A 19,016-nucleotide genomic window follows, 5' to 3' on the forward strand; every position below is an offset into this window, starting at 1 on the left:
GTAACTTTCATCATCAATGTTACAAAAGCAGAATAATTTGGCCGGTGAAAGATGGGGGGTATACTGGTAGTGCTCAAAGACGAGAAATTTGTTCAAAAGAACAATGTGAAATTGTGGGGTTAGACATCATAACATCTACTAATGTGGAAATGAACTTCATTTTGAATCGGACCCACATGCTTACAATATGGGATTCACTAGCCCAAGGCTGAATCTATCCCATAGTGTTGCCATGTGAGGGGTTTCTAAGGGATACTACCTCAGGGACAACCAGATTCAAGGGAAATTACGTAAGAGTTTGGCATTCGGAAGATGCAAATGAATATTGTGAGACTGAACTAGAAACTGGGGAAATTGGACGGTGTTTTTATCTTTCTGCGGAAAAGACAAACAAAGCTGAAACTTGCCCAAATACGACTACGGCACCAGCTCATGGTATCTTGTTAGCAAAAGAAACCAAAACCTTGATAAATGAAGCCCATATGGTGCGACAACGCATTAATTATAACTTAATATCTCTTCTTACTGTTTTTGATCAGTCCTATTGTGGAAATTTCACACAAATACGGAGTTGGTTGGAAAAAGAAATTAAATATTATACCTCTAAAGATCCTCTGAGAAGTCGAAATCGTAAATCTCGAAGTATATGGGGAGATATAGCGGGGGTATTTGGGTCTGTCAATTCAATTAGTAATACTGCTCAAATGAATCAATTAAGCAAATATACTCAGTGGGTGGGAACAATGACTGGGAAGGGACTCACTGAGGCTCTTCAAGGTTCTCTACATATTATAGCAGCGGGTCAGCATCTTAATAACGCAGCGAAGGAATTGGCAGATGCATTAACAAAATCATCTAATTTTGAGACGCATCGTGCAGCGTGTTTATTTCTGGCTCAAAATTTGAAGGATCAAATGGTAGAGGATATTCAAGTTATTCGAATGGGTCAAATTCCTGAGCGAATAGCGGAATCTGTGTTAGTGGTTTTCGGTAATCAACTTAATTTGACTTCTGCTAAACATATTCCATTAATTAAAATTGTCATTAATGAGAATTTGTTGTCAGGTTCTGGAACATTACCCTTGTTTATGGTATGGCCTCAATATGGGAAGCGTAATATTATGACAGACGATTCCAATCAATGGGGGTTAGACAAGGAAATTCAGTAATTAGATTAGGAAAGAATGGATATTGGGCTGAAGGTGATACACCAATGATTTCTACTACAGATTGTTGTGTTGAGGAACATGAGTGGGTAATTTGCTCATGCTCTACAATGTTCAGTTTATCTCTTAATGGATCTGCAGTTTGGGAAGTAGTTCCTTTAGATCAAGCCACAGGTGCCTGGCAGGTGTCAGAAGCACAGTGGTGCATATTACATGATGGAATAAGTGAAAATATGATTTACGGAGGGAAGTTATGCCCAATTCCTCCTGATCCATTTTGCGTTGAGATTCTCTATCCTCTTTATTTGGGTGAAATTCATGTTCCACATGTGCAATTGTTGCAGTTAGAGGCACAGTGGTGGAATAATGATTTGGTGGAGGAGAGGAATTATGAACTCTTTGAAATGGTTAAGAGAGTTAAAGGAAGTGTTAAGGCAGCCCAAGAGGAGGGAATTCAAGCAATGGGTCATGTCATAGTAGCGAATGGAATAGCTAAATTGATGTCTGAGACAAAATTAACTAAAATTCCAGGAAATCTGTCATGGTCAGAATGGATAGTTTTGACTATGGTAGTAGTCTTGGTGATTCTGTTAGCAATAAATCTCATCATATGTGTCACTAGGAAGAAAAGTACCAAACCTGTTAAATTGGTTATTACTAACCAAATGGATAGAACCGGGAACGGGAAATTCGGTGTGAAATAGAAGATTTTACACATTCTACACTACATACAAAACACAACCTCACAAACAATGAACTGATTTTCTACCCCAAGGATAGGATCCTTTAACATCAACGTTTATTTTAGTTTGTTGTTTTGGCCAGGAACTTGAGGAGTTAAGTAATTAACGAGTCAAGGCACTGGCAGAAGACTTATTATTTTTTCTTTCCTTAGATGATTGGGGTTCATTTTTAAATGCTCACACATAGATGTTAAATGACACATAGTATGCGGGGACATAACATGGGTTGGGGTTCTTTGTTCTTTACTTTTTGTTTTGTTTTCATTTCTGTTTCTAGTCTTCTATTCTATTTCTTGGTCTGCTTTTCCTCCTCACTATCACTTCTATAGGTTGGCCACCTGGGAATGATGGTGGAACTGACGGCCGTAGTTCCAGTGGAGGGACTGAAGACTCAAATTTCATCATTTAATGTTTTTTAGTATTATTATTACTTTTTATTAATATTCATAATCAGTAGTATTATGTATCTCTTTTATATTTTTTATATACATTCATAATTGTTTGTACTCAATGTATTTTGTGAATATGTGGGAGAGACTTTGGGAGACTTTGGACTGAATTGTGTGCTGAGTTGGAGACTGAAATGTATATGCAGGGTATACATTCCTATGTTAATGGAAACCATATGTTCTTCTGCTGAATGTATGTGTTCCTATGGTGATGTTTTTTTTCATTGGTCAGTGGTATAAAGACCAAGCCTTTTGTCCGAAAATTAGGAAGAGATGGAAATGTAGGAAAGATGACTGAGAAGCTGAATTAGATCTTCGCTTAGTCCATTGTCTCTCCCTCCTATGTTTTATAAACCAAATAAATAAGAGATCTCTTGGCAAAATCACAGGTGTCTGTTTCCATGAAATTAAACAACAGGGGAAAGCCAGATTTTTAAATCAACAATGAGTACACCATCTCCAGCCACTCCTGCGCTGAGCACACAATCTCCAGCCACTGTAGCGCTGAGTACACCATCTCCAGCCACTCCTGCGCTGAGCACACCATCTCCAGCCACTGTAGCGCTGAGCACACCATCTCCAGCCACTGTAGTGCTGAGCACACCATCTCCAGCCACTGTAGCGATGAGCACACCATCTCCAGCCACTCCTGCGCTGAGCACACCATCTCCAACCACTGTAGCGATGAGCACACCATCTCCAGCCACTCCTGCGCTGAGCACACTATCTCCAGCTACTGTAGCGCTGAGCACACCATCTCCAACCACTGTAGCGCTGAGCACACCATCTCCAGCCACTCCTGCGCTGAGCACACCATCTCCAGCCACTGTAGCGATGAGCACACCATCTCCAGCCACTGTAGCGCTGAGCACACCATCTCCAGCCACTCCTGCGCTGAGCACACCATCTCCAACCACTGTAGCGATGAGCACACCATCTCCAGCCACTCCTGCGCTGAGCACACCATCTCCAGCCACTGTAGCGCTGAGCACACCATCTCCAGCCACTCCTGCGCTGAGCACACAATCTCCAGCCACTGTAGCGATGAGCACACCATCTCCAGCCACTGTAGCGCTGAGCACACCATCTCCAGCCACTCCTGCGCTGAGCACACCATCTCCAGCCACTCCTGCGCTGAGCACACCATCTCCAACCACTGTAGCGATGAGCACACCATCTCCAGCCACTGTAGCGCTGAGCACACCATCTCCAGCCACTGTAGCGCTGAGCACACCATCTCCAGCCACTGTAGCGCTGAGCACACCATCTCCAGCAACTCCTGCGCTGAGCACACCATCTCCAGCCACTGTAGCGCTGAGCACACCATCTCCAGCCACTCCTGCGCTGAGCACACCATCTCCAGCCACTGTAGCGATGAGCACACCATCTCCAGCCACTGTAGCGCTGAGCACACCATCTCCAGCCACTGTAGCGCTGAGCACACCATCTCCAGCCACTCCTGCGCTGAGCACACCATCTCCAACCACTGTAGCGATGAGCACACCATCTCCAGCCACTCCTGCGCTGAGCACACCATCTCCAGCCACTGTAGCGCTGAGCACACCATCTCCAGCCACTCCTGCGCTGAGCACACCATCTCCAACCACTGTAGCAATGAGCACACCATCTCCAGCCACTCCTGCGCTGAGCACACCATCTCCAACCACTGTAGCGCTGAGCACACCATCTCCAGCCACTGTAGCGATGAGCACACCATCTCCAGCCACTCCTGCGCTGAGCACACCATCTCCAACCACTGTAGCGCTGAGCACACCATCTCCAGCCACTGTAGCGCTGAGCACACCATCTCCAGCCACTGTAGCGCTGAGCACACCATCTCCAGCCACTGTAGCGCTGAGCACACCATCTCCAGCCACTCCTGCGCTGAGCACACCATCTCCAGCCACTGTAGTGATGAGCACACCATCTCCAGCCACTCCTGCGCTGAGCACACCATCTCCAACCACTGTAGCGCTGAGCACACCATCTCCAGCCACTGTAGCGATGAGCACACCATCTCCAGCCACTGTAGCGCTGAGCACACCATCTCCAGCCACTGTAGCGCTGAGCACACCATCTCCAGCCACTCCTGCGCTGAGCACACCATCTCCAGCCACTGTAGCGATGAGCACACCATCTCCAGCCACTCCTGCGCTGAGCACACCATCTCCAGCCACTGTAGCGATGAGCACACCATCTCCAGCCACTGTAGCGCTGAGCACACCATCTCCAGCCACTGTAGCGCTGAGCACACCATCTCCAGCCACTCCTGCGCTGAGCACACCATCTCCAACCACTGTAGCGATGAGCACACCATCTCCAGCCACTCCTGCGCTGAGCACACCATCTCCAGCCACTGTAGCGCTGAGCACACCATCTCCAGCCACTCCTGCGCTGAGCACACCATCTCCAACCACTGTAGCGATGAGCACACCATCTCCAGCCACTCCTGCGCTGAGCACACCATCTCCAACCACTGTAGCGCTGAGCACACCATCTCCAGCCACTGTAGCGATGAGCACACCATCTCCAGCCACTCCTGCGCTGAGCACACCATCTCCAACCACTGTAGCGCTGAGCACACCATCTCCAGCCACTGTAGCGCTGAGCACACCATCTCCAGCCACTGTAGCGATGAGCACACCATCTCCAACCACTGTAGCGCTGAGCACACCATCTCCAACCACTGTAGCGATGAGCACACCATCTCCAACCACTGTAGCGATGAGCACACCATCTCCAGCCACTCCTGCGCTGAGCACACCATCTCCAGCCACTGTAGTGATGAGCACACCATCTCCAGCCACTCCTGCGCTGAGCACACCATCTCCAACCACTGTAGCGCTGAGCACACCATCTCCAGCCACTGTAGCGATGAGCACACCATCTCCAGCCACTGTAGCGCTGAGCACACCATCTCCAGCCACTGTAGCGCTGAGCACACCATCTCCAGCCACTCCTGCGCTGAGCACACCATCTCCAACCACTGTAGCGATGAGCACACCATCTCCAGCCACTCCTGCGCTGAGCACACCATCTCCAGCCACTGTAGTGATGAGCACACCATCTCCAGCCACTCCTGCGCTGAGCACACCATCTCCAACCACTGTAGCGCTGAGCACACCATCTCCAGCCACTGTAGCGCTGAGCACACCATCTCCAGCCACTGTAGTGATGAGCACACCATCTCCAGCCACTGTAGCGATGAGCACACCATCTCCAGCCATTCCTGCGCTGAGCACACCATCTCCAACCACTGTAGCGCTGAGCACACCATCTCCAGCCACTGTAGCGCTGAGCACACCATCTCCAACCACTGTAGCGCTGAGCACACCATCTCCAGCCACTGTAGCGCTGAGCACACCATCTCCAGCCACTGTAGCGATGAGCACACCATCTCCAGCCACTGTAGCGATGAGCACACCATCTCCAGCCACTGTAGCGCTGAGCACACCATCTCCAGCCACTCCTGCGCTGAGCACACCATCTCCAACCACTGTAGCGATGAGCACACAATCTCCAGCCACTGTAGCGCTGAGCACACCATCTCCAGCCACTGTAGCGCTGAGCACACCATCTCCAGCCACTCCTGCGCTGAGCACACCATCTCCAGCCACTGTAGCGCTGAGCACACCATCTCCAACCACTGTAGCGCTGAGCACACCATCTCCAGCCACTGTAGCGATGAGCACACCATCTCCAGCCACTGTAGCGCTGAGCACACCATCTCCAGCCACTCCTGCGCTGAGCACACCATCTCCAACCACTGTAGCGATGAGCACACCATCTCCAGCCACTCCTGCGCTGAGCACACCATCTCCAGCCACTGTAGCGCTGAGCACACCATCTCCAGCCACTCCTGCGCTGAGCACACCATCTCCAACCACTGTAGCGATGAGCACACCATCTCCAGCCACTGTAGCGCTGAGCACACCATCTCCAGCCACTGTAGCGCTGAGCACACCATCTCCAGCCACTCCTGCGCTGAGCACACCATCTCCAACCACTGTAGCGATGAGCACACCATCTCCAGCCACTCCTGCGCTGAGCACACCATCTCCAGCCACTGTAGCGCTGAGCACACCATCTCCAGCCACTCCTGCGCTGAGCACACAATCTCCAGCCACTGTAGCGCTGAGCACACCATCTCCAGCCACTGTAGCGCTGAGCACACCATCTCCAGCCACTGTAGCGCTGAGCACACCATCTCCAACCACTGTAGCGCTGAGCACACCATCTCCAGCCACTGTAGCGATGAGCACACCATCTCCAGCCACTGTAGCGCTGAGCACACCATCTCCAGCCACTGTAGCGCTGAGCACACCATCTCCAGCCACTCCTGCGCTGAGCACACCATCTCCAACCACTGTAGCGATGAGCACACCATCTCCAGCCACTCCTGCGCTGAGCACACCATCTCCAGCCACTGTAGTGATGAGCACACCATCTCCAGCCACTCCTGCGCTGAGCACACCATCTCCAACCACTGTAGCGCTGAGCACACCATCTCCAGCCACTGTAGCGATGAGCACACCATCTCCAGCCACTGTAGCGCTGAGCACACAATCTCCAGCCACTGTAGCGCTGAGCACACCATCTCCAGCCACTGTAGCGATGAGCACACCATCTCCAGCCACTCCTGCGCTGAGCACACCATCTCCAACCACTGTAGCGATGAGCACACAATCTCCAGCCACTGTAGCGCTGAGCACACCATCTCCAGCCACTGTAGCGCTGAGCACACCATCTCCAGCCACTCCTGCGCTGAGCACACCATCTCCAGCCACTGTAGCGCTGAGCACACCATCTCCAACCACTGTAGCGCTGAGCACACCATCTCCAGCCACTGTAGCGATGAGCACACCATCTCCAGCCACTGTAGCGCTGAGCACACCATCTCCAGCCACTCCTGCGCTGAGCACACCATCTCCAACCAATGTAGCGATGAGCACACCATCTCCAGCCACTCCTGCGCTGAGCACACCATCTCCAGCCACTGTAGCGCTGAGCACACCATCTCCAGCCACTCCTGCGCTGAGCACACCATCTCCAACCACTGTAGCGATGAGCACACCATCTCCAGCCACTCCTGCGCTGAGCACACCATCTCCAGCCACTGTAGCGCTGAGCACACCATCTCCAGCCACTCCTGCGCTGAGCACACAATCTCCAGCCACTGTAGCGATGAGCACACCATCTCCAGCCACTGTAGCGCTGAGCACACCATCTCCAGCCACTGTAGCGCTGAGCACACCATCTCCAGCCACTGTAGCGCTGAGCACACCATCTCCAGCCACTGTAGCGCTGAGCACACCATCTCCAGCCACTGTAGCGCTGAGCACACCATCTCCAGCCACTGTAGCGCTGAGCACACCATCTCCAGCCACTCCTGCGCTGAGCACACCATCTCCAGCCACTGCTGCATTCTCCTCAGGAAGGGTTCGTGTGCAGCCTGTGATAAAAAAAAAAAGCCCAGTTTGCAATATCCTCATTAATAGAAAAAACTTAAAAAAACACATTGACCGCAAACACACAGAACAGCCAATACAGGACATTAATGCCACATTCCATCTTGCTAGCCAATGCATTGACAAGACAAATGGCGTATTTACAGTCCTTAAAGTTACCAAGGGTCACAGTGTTCCTCTTCATATTCAGCTCAAGACATGGGGAGAACACCATAAGGTCATCTGTGAATCACATGAATGTCAGGTCAACATGGAAGTTGCACAGAGGAGTGGCCTGTCATCATATCAGTGCAAACACATCCGCTCTGTAACTAGTCTCCCTGAAAGAGGAGATTTTAACCGAGATGGTAAAAGCAAAGTGGTTTAGTAATGAAAAGAAGAAGATATGCCTTACTCGGCAGCAGCTTGCCAACAGCAATTGCATTCCACTCTCTGTTCAAACTTCGATTGGCACCCCTGAAACAAAGAAGTTGATTTCAGTATTCGAACCCAGTGTCTCCTATTACAGCCGGTTGGGACGTGTAATGGTTGCGTATGACTCAAAATTAAACACATGGCATTGTCCCTGTGCCAAATTGCGGCGTTCATGTGTGCACAAATGTATTGCAAAATGGCACCTTTTTCAGACACAACGTGAGTTGTTTCGAACAGTCTTCAGCAGAGAAGAATCACCACACAAAGAGCCACATGCACAGTCTGAGGAGAAGGATTTCAGAGAAGACAGTCCTGTTTATCCTCCAAAAGATCTGGGGCTAAATAATATGGTATGTTACATTCTTCAGCACAAGAAGATACCCGTTGATCTACCAGACGATGTGCATGTACCATCACCAGAAAAAGATTATCCAAGAAACCTTTGTCCAGATGAAAGCATCTGTCAGAGTTGTCCAGGTGTCGTTCCACTCAGTGATCCCATCCTAATTACAAAGAAGGCTAAAATACTCACAAACATTGTTGAAGGTATGATTTGGTGTTATGTAATTTCGTGTGTGATATTCAGCTAAATTGTCCTCTGATGTATTACTTGTTTACATTTTAGACGTTGCCACCTACTGTAAGCAGTGCCCACTTTGTGGAATGTTCTACCGCTACCAGGAGTGGAAAGACCAACTACATAACTTCAATGACCACATCATCCTTGCCCTACCCTTATGCCTAACCTTGAGAAGCCTTCTCCAGGTAACTTTTAATTTAACACTATGGTGTTGGTATATATGTATTAGGGGTGTCGCAATATACCGGTGTTGACAATAATTGTGATATTCAAAGTATGAAATATCGACATTGTGTTAATTTAGAGTGTGACAATATACCGGTGTTGATGATAATTGTGATATTCAAAGTATGAAATATCGACATTGTGTTAATTTAGAGTGTGACAATATACCGGTTTTGGCGATAACCACAATGTTTAAAATGAACAGTAACATGACACGTAAATACTCCTGGCCGCTTAAAGTTATTACAAAGTAGCAAAAAAGTATATCGAGTTGTAGCCTACAAAGCGGAGCTCTAGCAGGGGTCTCCAACACGTCGCTCGCGTGCTGCCAGTCGCTCGTGGCTTGATATGAGCTAGCTCGCCAGAGGCCGTTCACATATCGCGTCTTTTGCGCGCTCAAGTTTGTTCAAATGTATCTTTGTATAAAACCTTTTTTGTCAAAACTTTATTTTAACTTGTACATGTTAGTAGATAACATGTTGCAAGACACTCTTTCAAAATCTGGCCATCATTTTTAATGGTATTTTAATGTTCACGTAAACAAAAAGTGCATATTGATGCTAATCAATTTGTTATTTGCTGTTTTTCGACATAAAACTTGTTGAATTGACTTCATTCTGTAGTATTAGTACTTTTTGAACAGGATTCTGTGATAACCGTGATAATTTTGGATAATAATATGCAATATGCAAAAGTACAATTTTCTATAAAAAAAAAAAAAAATATCTACCTCCCACTCTCTCTCTCACACACACACACACACACATCAGATAATCCTAGATAGATAGGAAGATAGATAGATAGATACTCTAATGATCCCGAGGTAACTATCTATCTAACTTGGATAATGCGTCGTGTAGGTCTTAAATTTCAATCTTTATGGTCTTAAAATGTCTTAAAAAGGTCTTAAATTTGACTTACTGAAACCTGCAGAAACCCTGTCACCAACCATTCCCATGTTGTTACGGTGTATCCATATAAATGGCCCACCCTGTACATTAAATTACATTCATTCACAGAAATCAGCTGCTTGAATGAAAATTGTTGATGTTATTGGATTTTCAGGTGAGATTCTCAGGTGAGATTCTCAATTCATTCAGTTAACGGATGCTCTGAGGTTAAAGGGATGGTTCATTTTGAAATTAAATTTTTGTATGTTTTAGCTTACCTCAAGGGCATCCAAGATGTAGGTGTCTTTTTTTCCTCAGTAGTTTCAATTTTGATATTTTTAGGTTAAACGGTTCTTGTCTGTCAGTCATTTAATGCAGGTCTATGGTCACCACCTCAAAGAGCATGCACAGAGAAGTCCAAATTAAACAATTCCTTTAAACATAAACTGCCGTAGCCAAGGTGACATCTAGTGTATATATCACAGGCTTGTCTTCCTTCACAAATATTTGACATAGATTGAGTATACAAGAAGTAATGCATGTGCCTTGTGTTTGTCAGTATCCTTATATTTGTTGTGTAAAAAAGAAAAACTATAATAAAAATTTATTTGACCGACCCCCCCCCCACACACACACACAGATTATATAGATATCGCGATATATCGATATCGTGAAATCTTTTGGCCACAATAACGTGGTGTGAAAAATCTAACATCGTGACAGCCCTATTATGTATGTTACTTAAAACAGATTTTGTTTATTCCAGGTGCATACTTCTGTGAGCAGAGCCGTTGATTTTTTGCAAGATTTGACCGGTTTAAAGTTTCCGTCAGCAGACACGGTGCTGCATGCCTATCTACACTTTGAGGCCCTTACAAAACATGAGTACAAGTATTCATGCGTTACCTGTGGTGATTATCCCCCTGTTGTGATAATGGATCTACACAGAAAGGGTGTTTTCCAGTTTTCTGGTATGTTTATTGTAATCATTTTCATTTCCAAGTTGTTTTACTTGTTTATTTTCTATTTAATTTTTCTTCACGTTATTGCCATATAGTGACATTTTTGTTCTCTTACGAGAGGTTCTCTCGTATTGCGTAAGGAACTTACGCTACGGGAAAAGTCATCTTTTCTCGAGATACTGAAGCCAAAAAATTATCCTTAATTTTTCATATTTTGTCAACGCAGTGCAGCAGGCGGCACAGCAGAGCTAGAGCGGGCAATACTGCGTGCTCATTGGCTGCCGCGCGGCAACTGCTTAAGCCTACCAGTGAGCCCCGCGTGACATCACGCCCAATCAGGGCGCGCGCGCCCTCGCGCGTCACAGCCCGCCAGAAGGGGCGGCGTCAGAGCGTATATAAACAGGGCTCGGAGGCTTAACTCTCTGGTTTCTGTCTCTTCAGCGAAGCTCTTCGCATCGCTGCACTCTGAGAGAAGCCGTCGCCGTCGAAACCAGCAACGAGCCAGCCTAGGACAGCCTGAGGAAGCCGGTCGAATCTTCGCCGCCTTCAGCCTGCCGTGCCAGCTCAGCTATCCGGCGATATATCCTTTCTCGCTTGCCTTGTGTGTGTTTTTCTTGCAGCACTCACTAAAAGAGCAAGTCAGTTTCAAAATGCCTCGAGTTTCATGCGGTTCATGCCGCTCTCCGCTCAGCGACAGAGACCGCCACGTGATCTGCGCTCTCTGCCTGGGGCGTGACCATGCAGCCGTTGCCTTGTCTACGGGCGGCTGCGAATTCTGCGAGGAACTGCCGATGTCGACCCTGCGGGCTCGACTCGCCTTGTTCAATGCAGAACCCGCTCCAACTGTCTCCGTAAGAAGAAACGCCGCTCGCAGAGACCACCGGAGCCGGAGATTCGAGTCAGGCCCTCGCCGGAGCACCTCCCGCGAGCCTCGCTCTCTCCCTCGCCTCCCCCGCTTCCCGACGCGCAGCCGCCGGCTAAGGCCCGCGATGCCGTCGCCTCTGAGAATGAAGCGGAAGTGGACGCGCTTCTGGACAGCTGCTCTCTTCTGGCGTCAGACAGCGAAGAGTGGTCCGGTTCACTCCGCTCCGCCTCGTCTTCCAGAGTGTCTGGCAGGACCCATACCGGTGTGGACGCCGAGCTTTTCCGCCTCCTCACGACGGCAGTCGAGCGCTTAGGCCTCGAGTGGTCCCCGCCTGCGGTGCCTCCACCGAACAGGCTCGATGGATGCTTCCTGCCCAACCGCCGCCAGTCTACAGCGTCCAGACCAGCGCCTTTTCTGCCCGAGCTCCACGAAGAACTCTCCAAAGCGTGGAACGCTCCGGTTTCGGCCAGGCTCCGCTCTTCAGCTTCAGCTGCTCTCTCCCAGGTGGACAGAGCCGCGGAGAAGGGATACAACAACATCACTCCGGTCGAACAGGCGGTCGCAGCGCACCTTTGCCCCCCATCCGCGAGATGGCGCTCAAAGTCTGCCCTCCCGTCCAAGGCCTGCAGGACTACTTCGGCGTTCGTTCACTGCGCCTTCTTGGCTAACGGACAGGCCGCTTCAGCCCTGCACACGATGGCGGTCCTTCAGGTCCTTCAGGCCGACCTCCTCCGCCAGCTGGACGAGAAGGGCCCCGACCAGACCACCTTGACCGACCTACGCAGCGCGACAGATCTCTCTCTCCGCGCTACCAAGGTAGCTGCACAAGCTATCGGTCACTCAATGGCCTCGCTCACCGTCACAGAGCACCACCTGTGGCTGACGCTAGCCGATATGGGAGAATCAGAGCGGTCCGTCTTCCTTAACGCCCCGCTCTCCCCCACCGGCCTCTTCGGACCAGCAGTGAGTGGCCTCGTGGACCGGTTTACGGAGGTGCAGAAGGCATCACAGGCTATGAGCCTCTTCCTGCCTCGCCGCTCGAGCTCCGCTGCAGGCCGCTCTAGCACAGAGCCTCCTGCACGCAGCTCTGCCCAGCGCTCTTCCCGCCCTCCGACCACACAGCAGCGCCAGCGCGGCCGCCCTAGGTCCCGCTCAACCAGCCAGCGCAGGCCGCCGCCCCCGCGAGGGCCTCGGCCTCGAGTCTCGCTGAAGCCCGAGCCTGCGAAGTCCTCCTAGCACTCGTCGGGAGGAAAAGACGGCCGGGTCCCGCTGCGGCCGGACCGCCGTCAAAACTCATCTGTCTTCCTCTGCCAGTCCCCTTAAGAAAGGCTACTGCAGTAGTGTTTTCAGCAGCCAACGAGCCAGTCTGTCGACTCACTCGCCTGCACTCAAACGGCGATTTTACGGCGACCCAGATAAATCACAAGATGAGCATAATATCTGGCCATTCGGCTCAGGCCGACAGTGTTATGAGTGTAGTGAATATGCCCACAACCCAGTGTTCATTTATACACACAAGCACAAATCCCCCTGTGTACCCTACAGAGCACACTCGCATAAAGCGCGCTCTTGCCGCTCGAGCGATAAGTGTAGGAAATGTGCCCGCTCACGAGTGCTCACAACTACACACTGCTCGCCCTGTCTCACACATTCGGGGTTCAAATATCGCCACCGCCACCGGCCGTGTTTTAATAAAGAGTCCTGTGCCCGCTCCCCCGCGTTCACACTCTGCTGTAAACACTCACGCGCGCTCTCCCAGCGCAGTTCGGCCGGTCACTGCTATCAGCGAGTCCCCGTCTCGCAGCACTGTCTCAGCGCGCAGTGCGCGCCCGCCACTGCAGATTCCTCGTCCCGCGCTATGCGACGGACGGAACTCAGAGGCCATTCGACCCCTAGCTATGAGTGCGAATGCATGGAAGGCTATTCCGGGTGTGTCGACATGGGTGCTGGACACGGTAATACAGGGCTATTCGCTACAGTTCAGTCGTCGGCCTCAGCGCTTTCTAGCCCGGACCGAAACGAAAGTGAACGCAGAAGCGGCCCATCTGCTGCATGCAGAGATAGCGAAGCTGCTGCGAAAAAAGGCGATAGAGAGAGTTCCTCCTTCTCTGACCGAGGCGGGCTTTTACAGCCGTTATTTCCTCGTGCCCAAGAAGGACGGCGGGCTCAGACCCATATTAGATCTGAGACATTTGAACAGAGCCCTCATGAGACGGCCGTTCAAAATGCTTACGACCAGGCAGATCCTCGCGCTAATTCGCCCGAGAAAACAGGGCATGCGAATCCTGAACTATCTGGACGATTGGCTCATTCTAGCGCAGTCAAAAGAGGAACTCATCTCTCACAAGATAGCGCTTCTCAGTCATCTGGAAAGCCTGGGTCTTTCGGTGAACTGGGACAAGAGCTCACTTATCCCCAGTCAGTTTATTTCCTTCCTGGGAATAGAACTGGACTCGGTGGCGATGACCGCCAGGCTGTCAGAACAGCGCGCGCGCTGTGTTCGACACCTCGCCGCATCCGTCCAAAAGGGCAGATACCTCCCTCTGAAACGCTTCCAAAGGCTGTTAGGCCATATGGCATCAGCCGCAGCGGTCCTACGGCTGGGTTTACTTCGTATGCGCCCGCTTCAATGCTGGCTGAAATCGAAAGTACCCCGCGGAGCGCAGGTATTAGCGAAGATCAGGGAAACGCGCTGCGCAGTGCTCCTCATAGCCCCGCACTGGGAGAACCAACCCTGGTTCCCGGAGCTGGTGAACATGTCAGACACAGCCCCGTGGCCGATTCCGGTGAGGAGAGACCTTCTCTCTCAAGCCCGAGGATCAATTCTGCATCCCCATCCAGAGCACTGGTCTCTGCATGCGTGGGTAATCAACGAATATTCGTTGATCTGCCAGAAGGGGTAGTTAACACGATCTCGCAGTCCAGAGCCCCCTCGACGAGGCGGCTCTATGCGTCTAAATGGTCAGTGTTTAATAAATGGTGTACAGGGAAGAGTTTGAACTCTCAGTCCTGTGAGGTTCCACAGGTCTGTCTTTGGTCCTGGAGGCCCTTAAAGCTTTTCCCTTCGAGCCGCTAGACTCTGTGGGTCTCAAATACCTCACTTTCAAAACCGTTTTTCTGCTGGCCCTCGCCTCAGTAAAACGCGTGGGTGACTTACATGCGCTATCAGTTAGCGCGTCGTGTCTCGAGTTTGGACCTAACGACTCGTTAGTCATTCTCAAACCCAGACATGGCTATGTCCCTAAAGTGTTGGGTACTCCTTTCAGAGCACAGGTTATTTCCCTCTCAGCCCTGCCGCCGGCAGCCAACGAGGTCGATAATAATCTCCTTTGCCCTGTCAGGGCGTTAAGGCTTTATATTACGCGCTCTGCAGCCTTCAGGCTCTCAGAGCAGCTCTTTGTTTCGTTTGGTGGGCGCACCAAGGGTCTCGCCGCCTCGAAACAGACGTTATCCAGATGGATAGTGGATGCTATCGCGACAGCATATGCGTCCAAAGACCTGCAGTGCCCTCTGGGCATACGGGCTCATTCCACCAGAGGCGTTGCCTCATCGTGGGCATGGTCCAGTGGGATTTCCATTCATGACATTTGTACGGCAGCGGGCTGGGCCTCCCCGTCAACATTTGTTAGGTTTTATAACCTGGAAGTTCCCGCCCTGCAGGCTAAACTTCTTGCAGTCTAAAATCATGTTCATGCACTGCTCTTTCGCAGGCTGGATATTAGATTTGACTCTCCTGGTCGAGCCGCACTTTCAGGGAAAGCTCTTATATACAGACCGGCTGTGCCGCTCTGTTTCTCCCTATGGGTGCTTATGTACATGTGTTGGCCCGCATTGCTGGCCACCTCTCTCCCCACTCTTCACTCCCCGGGTCCCCTCCCCCTGGAGTTGTGTGTGGATGCATGGCGCGCACGGCGTTGACAAAGGGTTCCCGTAGCGTAAGTTCCTTACGCAATACGAGAGAACCTCTCGTAAGAGAACGATACTTGGTTACTCACGTAACCTCGGTTCTCTCTAGAGAGGGAACGAGTATTGCGTTCCCTGCCGTGCTTGCGCCCCGAGCTCATGTCGCTTCATTCGACAGAAACCAGAGAGTTAAGCCTCCGAGCCCTGTTTATATACGCTCTGACGCCGCCCCTTCTGGCGGGCTGTGACGCGCGAGGGCGCGCGCGCCCTGATTGGGCGTGACGTCACGCGGGGCTCACTGGTAGGCTTAAGCAGTTGCCGCGCGGCAGCCAATGAGCACGCAGTATTGCCCGCTCTAGCTCTGCTGTGCCGCCTGCTGCACTGCGTTGACAAAATATGAAAAATTAAGGATAATTTTTTGGCTTCAGTATCTCGAGAAAAGATGACTTTTCCCGTAGCGTAAGTTCCTTACGCAATACTCGTTCCCTCTCTAGAGAGAACCGAGGTTACGTGAGTAACCAAGTATCGTTTTCTTCCAGTAAGTGACATAGAGGAACCTCCAGAAAACTTTCAAGGGGAAGTCAATCTGGAAACATTCTGGGAGGCTTTGTCCAAAGAGATGATATGTCGTGGATTTGTTACAAGTATGTGCAAACAGTTTTTTTCCCACTATATTGCAAAGAAATTAAAAGAATCACACAGCTTATTATGTTTTAAATGCTGCTTTTGTAGGTGGTGCACAAAATCCATTTGTTGTTAAACCAATGTATCACTTCTGGGCTCCTTGGATTGGCAAGAACACACGCCGTTCAGATAGTGTGCTAAACACAGAGTATGAAAAACTTCATTCTTCAAAGTCTGCATCAGAGACTGCAGAAATTACGGTGACCGAGGAGAGGCTGAAGGAAGAACTTCAAAAGCAAAAGGTTTGTTTGTAAAACTGCTACTATTTTTTCCAATCAGTGTTAATTTTGACAGCAAATTTTGATTTAGTTTTAGTCATAGTCTTTTGACTAAAATGTCATTTAGTTTTAGTCATAGTCTTTTGACTAAAATGTCATTTAGTTTTAGTCATATTTTAGTCATCTGAAGTGTTTTAGTTTTAGACTAGTTTTAGTCGGCGAAAATACAATAAGATTTTAGTCGACTAAATCTACAGTAGATTTAGTCGACTAAATATATAATGGGTTTAAATTGAAATGCATTCATTTAGAATTTCTCTAAAATTTCCAGACCCATATACTCCTGGAGAAAACATATATTAACCTGCTAATATAAATTATTTTATTTGAACGTGCAATACAGATACAGATTTAGTTGAACGTGCAATACAGATACAGATTTAAGTACTTTAACTTAAAAATATCTTAAAATTAAATAAAACCACTTTTCCTAAAGTAAAACACAGTCTTTTTTTCAATGAATGATATATGAATTCTTTATAACTACTTGCATACATCATTCTCTATTCTTTCAAGCAGATATATTTATTTGTATGAATTAAATATATATATACTACACTATATTCAAATATTTTTTTTTGTAGGTTAATGTTATTCGGAATCTATGCAAAGAATGTGGTCTGAACTCTACTGGATCTCGGAGTGACCTCCTCCTCAGATTGTCAAATGAAATGAAATCGAGGCAAACATATGACAAAATCTTTGAGAAAATCTGGGGTGCCTCTGGTGAGCTTAATTTATAATACTGTTTTGTCTGGTGTTACAAATATAACCTTTGATATTACAGTCAATATATTGGCAATACAGTCATGTTTAAAAAAAATATTGTTTTTGTGTTATACTAGGAGGCTGGGGAGTCATGTGCCCATGTGGCGTAGTTTACAGTCTAAAATGCAATCTTCGAGCAGAAAGCCCTCGAGATTTTGCTGATCTTCTGTTCTCATGGAAGCATCTGCCGAACATCATTATTTATGACTTTGCACGTGGTTTAGCAACACATGCCAATCTAAGGGCACCAGAAAGCATACCTATTTGTCCATATGAAGGACGCTTAGCAGAACCCAATGAAGAAAACATTAAACTTGCCAAATCTGGAAATCTGAAAGTGTCCTTCCCTTGGCTGGAAGAAAAAATGAGTGTGAGCAATCCTCAAGGACACCCAGTGACAGGATCTTCGGATCATTACGTATTGTCTGACCGTTTTCACGAGAGCAATACCAAAGACAGTAGAGATGTTCTGAGGAAGATCACTATTGTGCCTCAACTAGCTGGCAAAATAAATAGCCAGGTTGCAGAGCAACTGTTTGCAAAAATGAGAAAAAATAACTACTTTTTGAACATGTCTCAGCCATCAACACATCTGTTTCAAATGAGGACAATAATTCACCACTATAACGAAAACAAGAACAACAAAGTGAGAACTAGATTAATGAAGACTTTTGGATCAAAGTTGGTGAAGAATATGCTTGGACAGGCTGTGCTGGGTAAATTAAAATATCTTTATTTATTTATATATGTATGTATGTATGTATGCATGCATGTATGAATGAATTAGTGGAAATGCATAGACCACCATTTAGTGTGTGTGTTTAAAGGAAATAGCTCTTGTTGGCTGTTTGTATTGTTATAGAAAATTCTGACATCTCCACTGAGGAACCAGTCCCCATAGACACTGAGATGGAGGACATAGACACTGAGATGGAGGACATAGACAGTGAGATGGAGGACATAGACAGTGAGATGGAGGACATAGACATTGAGATGGAGGACATAGACAGTGAGATGGAGGACATAGACAGTGAGATGGAGGACATAGACATTGAGATGGAGGACATAGACAGTGAGATGGAGGACATAGACAGTGAGATGGAGGACATAGACATTGAGATGGAGGACATAGACAGTGAGATGGAGGACATAGACAGTGAGATGGAGGACATAGACAGTGAGATGGAGGACATAGACAGTGAGATGGAGGACATAGACAGTGAGATGGAGGACATTGAGATGGAGGACATAGACATTGAGATGGAGGACATAGACAGTGAGATGGAGGACATAGACATTGAGATGGAGGACATAGACATTGAGATGGAGGACATAGACAGTGAGATGGAGGACATATACATTGAGATGGAGGACATAGACATTGAGATGGAAGACATAGACAGTGAGATGGAGGACATAGACATTGAGATGGAGGACATAGACATTGAGATGGAGGACATAGACATTGAGATGGAGGACATAGACAGTGAGATGGAGGACATAGACATTGAGATGGAGGACATAGACATTGAGATGGAGGACATAGACAGTGAGATGGAGGACATATACATTGAGATGGAGGACATATACATTGAGATGGAGGACATAGACAGTGAGATGG

The 19,016-nt window shown here is 48.6% G+C and overlaps 1 protein-coding gene across 1 annotated transcript; it reads left to right on the top strand.

The window, feature by feature from the left end:
* Nucleotides 1–8,076: 8,076 nt before the first annotated feature.
* LOC311073723 (uncharacterized protein) lies at nt 8,077–19,011 on the top strand (the record flags this gene model as incomplete). Its single annotated transcript, XM_084099663.1, has 10 exons — nt 8,077–8,173; nt 8,478–8,786; nt 8,866–9,005; nt 10,702–10,906; nt 16,217–16,309; nt 16,398–16,591; nt 17,212–17,353; nt 17,473–18,111; nt 18,258–18,944; nt 18,992–19,011. 10 exons carry the CDS (start codon nt 8,077–8,079, stop codon nt 19,009–19,011), a joined length of 2,526 nt encoding a protein of 841 aa, XP_083955789.1.
* Nucleotides 19,012–19,016: the final 5 nt, after the last annotated feature.

This window comes from Abramis brama (genome assembly GCF_963993115.1).
Source record: "Abramis brama genome assembly, chromosome: 22".
NCBI lineage: Eukaryota > Metazoa > Chordata > Actinopteri > Cypriniformes > Leuciscidae > Abramis > Abramis brama.